The sequence below is a fragment of the Alligator mississippiensis genome, chromosome 2, assembly GCF_030867095.1.
Source record: "Alligator mississippiensis isolate rAllMis1 chromosome 2, rAllMis1, whole genome shotgun sequence".
Taxonomy (NCBI): domain Eukaryota; kingdom Metazoa; phylum Chordata; order Crocodylia; family Alligatoridae; genus Alligator; species Alligator mississippiensis.
The window spans coordinates 146,786,977-146,792,247 of NC_081825.1; the positions used below are offsets into that span (position 1 = coordinate 146,786,977).

At 51.4% G+C, this 5,271-nt stretch overlaps 1 protein-coding gene across 2 annotated transcripts in view; it reads right to left on the reverse strand.

The window, feature by feature from the left end:
• Positions 1-5,245, reverse strand: part of HELQ (helicase, POLQ like) — a 35,477-nt gene extending 30,232 nt beyond the window's left edge. The window contains exons 1-2 of one of the 2 annotated variants that reach the window (XM_014596353.3): positions 4,890-5,245; positions 2,124-2,871 (exon numbers count right to left, since the gene is read on the reverse strand). In XM_014596353.3, the coding sequence (XP_014451839.1) occupies positions 2,124-2,871; positions 4,890-4,994 (853 nt within the window). In that variant the 5' untranslated portion in view covers positions 4,995-5,245. The remainder of the gene's footprint in view (positions 1-2,123; positions 2,872-4,889) is intronic. The other variant, XM_006273562.4, reaches the window with a different exon arrangement.
• Positions 5,246-5,271: the final 26 nt, after the last annotated feature.

Here is a 5,271-nt window from a genome sequence, read left to right on the forward strand (position 1 = left end):
TAAACTGAAATCATGTTTTTAAGTTGTCACAACTTTAAGGAACATGAAATGCTTGGGGTGGATGAAGTCCAAGTTAAAATTACTTGTATGAGGTTTCCTTCAAATTTCTTGTGGTGATTTACTGTATCCATTATCACCAGGGATCCTGGTTTTTTGATTAAAAATTGCAAATTCTCTGATTAAAAACCCCAAATCCGTGATAAAAATTAAAGGCCCTCCACAGGCCCCCCGGTGCTGCTGGTGCCCCGCACTCCCCCCCACAGCCTCCTCAGCCCTCCTGATGGCCCTCACTCCCTCCCAACAGCCCCCCACATCCACAGATGCACACACAGACACTGACACCCACCCCAGCAGGTAAATGTGTGTGGGGGGAAGAGGTGTGGCAGGGCGAAGGAAAGGGAACGTGCTGGGAGGGGGTAGATCAAGAAGGCGGGGAGCATATCCCTGTGCCCACTCCCAGGAGAAGGGCCGGGGGAAAGGACAGGGGTGCCACTCTGTGGGCCTCACATGCCGGCTGACCTGACGGGAGGGACTTGCACACGGAGGCTGCCACCGCAACTCTGCCACTGCACCCTGCGCTACCATCTCACGGCCACCCGCACAGCTTTGCAGGTTAAGTGGTGCAGGGCATGGCAGTGCAGTGGCAGCCACCATGTGCGGGCCACATATATGCCACCAGGCTGGAGGGTCGGGGGGTTGGGGAGGGAGGAAAGGGGGGCTTGCATGTAGCAGCTGCCACTTATGCCCTGCAATGTGGGGCGTGGTGGTGCCCGCCACGTGCAGGACGCACACATGCCACCCAGGCAGCTGGTAAGGAGGGGGGGGGGGGACTTGCATGCGGCTGGCTGCACAGCTCTGCAGCAGCGGCGAGAGATGGTGGCTGTGGGGCTCGTACGTGGTGGCTGCTGCCGCTTACCTTTGGAGCTGTGGTAGTGGTGACAGCCGCTGCGTGCAAAACCTCCCTGCACCACTGCTGCCACCACAGAGCCATGCCCACAGAGCTGTGCAGCTGGCTGCAGGCTGGCAGTGTGATGATGGCCAGGTGGCACGTGGCCACCCCCACCACCATCCCGCGCCACACAGTGGCCACAGCTGCCACCCTGCAGCCAGCCACACAGCTCCGTGGGCATGGCTCGGTGGTGGCAGCAGTGGCGTGGGGAGGTTTTGCACGCAGTGGCTGTCACCACTGGCATAGCTCCACAGGTAAGCAGCAGCGTCTGCTGTATATGAGGCCGCTCCACCCCTCACAGCCACCATCCCTTGCCCGCCACTGCAGAGCTGTGGCCACGGAGCTGTGTAGCCAGCCACATGTGAGCCCCCCCTCCCCCCTCCGGCCAGCCAGCCAGGTGGTATGTGTGTGGCCTGCACATGGCAGGCACCACCACACCTCACTGCTTGCCCAAAGTCCCCTGCAGAGGGACACCCCTGCCCTCACCCCCCAGCCCTGCTCCTGGCTCCGGTGTGCCGCCTGGGGCTAGCAGCAGCCTCCGCTCCCTCAGCCCCCAGCCACCTTCCCCAGCCCTGCACCACAGCCCCCAAGCCCCACTTATCTCTAGCATCCAGGGGCGAAGGGCCAAGGGCGAGTCTGAGCCTGAGCCCAACCTTGGCTGACTCAGGGGCTCAGGCCTCACCCTTCCCTCTCCCCCTCCAGGTAGGGCTGGAGCTTTCCTGCCCTTTCTGCAATCAGCTCTTGCAAGCTGGAGCTGTGCCAGCCTGCAACAGCTCTCTGCAAAAGCGGAGAATCTGCAGATTTCTCTGCTAAAAGGGGAAATCCACGTTTTCTCCAATAAAAACAGGGAATCTGTGGTTTTCTCCGTTTTTCCGTGGGAAATGGAAAACCCAGATCCCTGATTATCACACAGTATAACTTCCATTTTCTTTTAAATTTTTAAGTGAAAGCTTAAGTGTCTTACCCTTCCACTTTTTAAAGCTACATCATTATTAACTTCCTTTAGAAGTTTAACTAATTCCTTTTTATTTAGGAGCCTTTTCTAGAGCACAGAAATATCTGGTTTCCACAAACACAATTAAAAGGTTAAATTGAAAACTGGAAACATTATATCCACCCTTATCCAATAACGAGCAGCTCATTTAAAAAAAATAAACAAAACCAGTAATTTTACCATAGAGCTTTTCAATCCCATGGAACTGTACAAAAAGATCTTTAACTTTACTGGGTAAACCATAAAAAGGACCAAGATCAACAGAGGAAGCTTCAATTGTTTCCTTGGCAACACACAGCTCTTTAGACAGAATAGCTTCTTTGAGCTGCTTAGTTTTAGAAATCTGTAGAGACTGAGCCTTAGCGTTTCCAGCCATAGAACTTTTGAGGTGATCTTTGAGACTCTTTCTTTTATTCAGATCAGCTATGATGTTTTGGGATGGTTCATTATTTGTTTTGGTATGCTCTACATCATTGTGACAAAATGACTGATTCAAGATTCTGCCAAGACCAGAATTCATGTGATTGTCACCAGCATTTGCATTTGCTTGTTGTGTAGAAGCATCCACTTCCTCGAAATATAGCTGCTGTGAGCATGGCAAATCATCTAAACTAAAATCCCCCAGTTCTTGAGTCCTTTCTTCTTGTTCATCTGGACTTTTCCAGACATTATCTTCTTCTTTCACTCTGAAACCATTAACATTTTCTGTGGCAGAAAACAGGAGTTCCTTGCTTTTGGAATGTTGTATGTGAAGCTTCCCTGATGCAGGTTCTACAACAGCTTTGTCTTCCAGATTTTCTGGGTGCAAAGCAAAATCAACAGATTGCATGTATTTTTGCTCCAGGTCATCAACCTGAGCTAGCAAAGAATCATTTCCAGAAAAGCTGTCATAGTCCCCAAACATGTCCTCTTCACTGTCGTCGTTATACTGCAAAAAAGTAGTAAATTTGTGATTATGCCATGGCAGATGCAAGGTTGATTCACAATTTGAAGCATGTGTATGTACATGCAACCCAAGATGCAACACGCTACAGTTTTGTTAGTAATTTAACTCTGTGCTTTATTGTGCTTGGAAAAATGAAGGGTGGATTTGCAAAAGCACTGTGATTTTCAAAGGGATCAGTCAGTGAGTCCTGGCCTAGACACCAATTCTTGTACTAGTGCTATATAGTTATCCGAGTTAATATTGTAGGATGTGTGTGTAGACGTTAGAATAAAGATAATTTTTTATGTATGCACATATACATATGTCCATATATGTTTCAATTTGCTGTACTAGTAAAATGCAATTTGTATTCTATGGGAGTTAAAGCTTCAGCCTCTGAAACCATCTAGACCTTAAATCGGGGCGGGCAATTATTTTGGGCGGAGGGCTGCTTATCGAGTTTTGGCAAGCCATCAAGGGCCACATGACAGGCAGCCAGGGGAAGATAAACATTAATTTTCTCAATTTTGGGAGGGATCTGTGGGCTGGATAGAATGTCCTGAAAGGCTGCATCTGGCCACATTTTGCCCATCCCTGCCTTAAATGCTTCAGGCTACAAGAGAAAAAGTAACAGTGGGGTCACCCCACCCCTACCCAGTTCACTCCCCCTTTCAACATCCACTTTACCACTGTGACACAGGCCTATTTGACACATGTTGGGGACATGGGCCTTAGGCCCACAAAGCAAGTTAGCCCTGACTGTTAATAGAGAGGGGCTATTAGATATGTGTCAACTGATTACTTAGAACAATAAAGGAACAAAGCAAGCACAGAAGTGAAGGTTACAGGTTCACAATGAGTGCGCCAAGGGGGGGAGGGGGGGTGGGGGAAAACACACAAGGCAGAGCATGTTGGACAGTGCCCGCTGGCCCTCAAATGAGTCCAAGGAGCCAGTGGACACCTTGTGACACAGGCCTATTTGTTATGTCACTGGGGAAGCATAGGCCTAGGTCCACCAAGTAAAATTAGAAGCCTTTCTTAAGGAGACCACTGCAGATGTAACAATCGAGTCCTTGGGACAAATAAAAGTAAAACAGGGAAAGGAGCGAGGGTCATAGGTTTATAAGGAGCGCACCAAGGGGGGACACTAAGCACAGCCTGCTCAACAGTGCCCACTGGACCTTGAAGGAGTACAAGGAGCCAATAGATACTGCCCTGCAAAGCATTTGCTCCTGTAGCCCAGCAGATAGGGACAGGAAAGCAGCCCTGTAGTCCCCTAGGGGTCCTCATGGCCATAACCTCCTTCCTGAGCTTAGCCACGGGCAGGAGGAAGCCGACCAGGAGGCCCTGGGAATGCATAAATGAACAGGTGTGAGGAGCCATGCAGCCAGGGCCTCAGCAGGAGGTGTTGGGATTGGCACTGGGGGTGGGCTGCCGTCTGGCACTCTCCAGCTGAGCGGGCACCAGGGCCTCCTTTGCTGGCAGAAGGGGCAGGCCAGTGTTGCCAGATGTACGATAACCATCATATTTGTACAATAATTTCCACCCTTGTACAACGTACAATCAATAACAGTAAAAGTATTCAAAATATATGATAATTTTTTAAACAGCTAACAGATACAGCAGATGCAACACTCAAGTCTCTCCCAACTTAAGGGAGTCTTAACCAACATTTAGCTTTGCTGTCAGCATTTTCTTACAACCGCTTGTCTAGAAATAAAGAAACGCTTCTGCTTTGTTGACCCAGGTGTCACTCACTCACGATTTCCAGTGACCCACAGAAAGTAAATAAGACTTAGTTGCGTACTTATTTGCATATTTGTTTTTCAGTGTACCATAGTTTTTCAGCAAACACGATGATTTGGAGCTACAAAGTCGGTAATTTGGGGCCGGGGCCTCCCCCCCCCCCAGCATTCCAGAACCAGCGCCCCCCGCGCCCTCAACGAGCCTCGCGCAGCTCCAACGGTCTCAACGGCCTCCCCTCCCCCCGCGGACCGCTGGTGAGGGAGAGGAGCCGGTACCTCGGGGCTGGCGCAGCTGCCGCCGGGACTCGGCTTCTTGGGGGCAGGTGGGGAGCTGGAGCCGCCTCCGCACCGCGGGGTCCGCGCCCTCCATGCCCGCTGCATCGCCCGGCCTGGCGGTGAGAGGAGCTAGGTCAGCCAGGAGACCGCGGCAGCGGCGGCCTCATGATGCGGGTGGAGGTCGCAGGAAGAGATGAGAAGGGTCTGTTTCCGGCCGAGCTCAGCCCGGCAACGTTACTTCCGCCTCGGACTTGAAAGATAACGCGAGCGGGAAAGGAGGAAGGACGCGCTGCTCGCGTTGCTGTTGGCTGCCGAGCTCCGTGGCGATTAGATGGCGGGGCGGGAAACCAGACAGCAGCGTAGTTCACGTTCTTCAGTACGT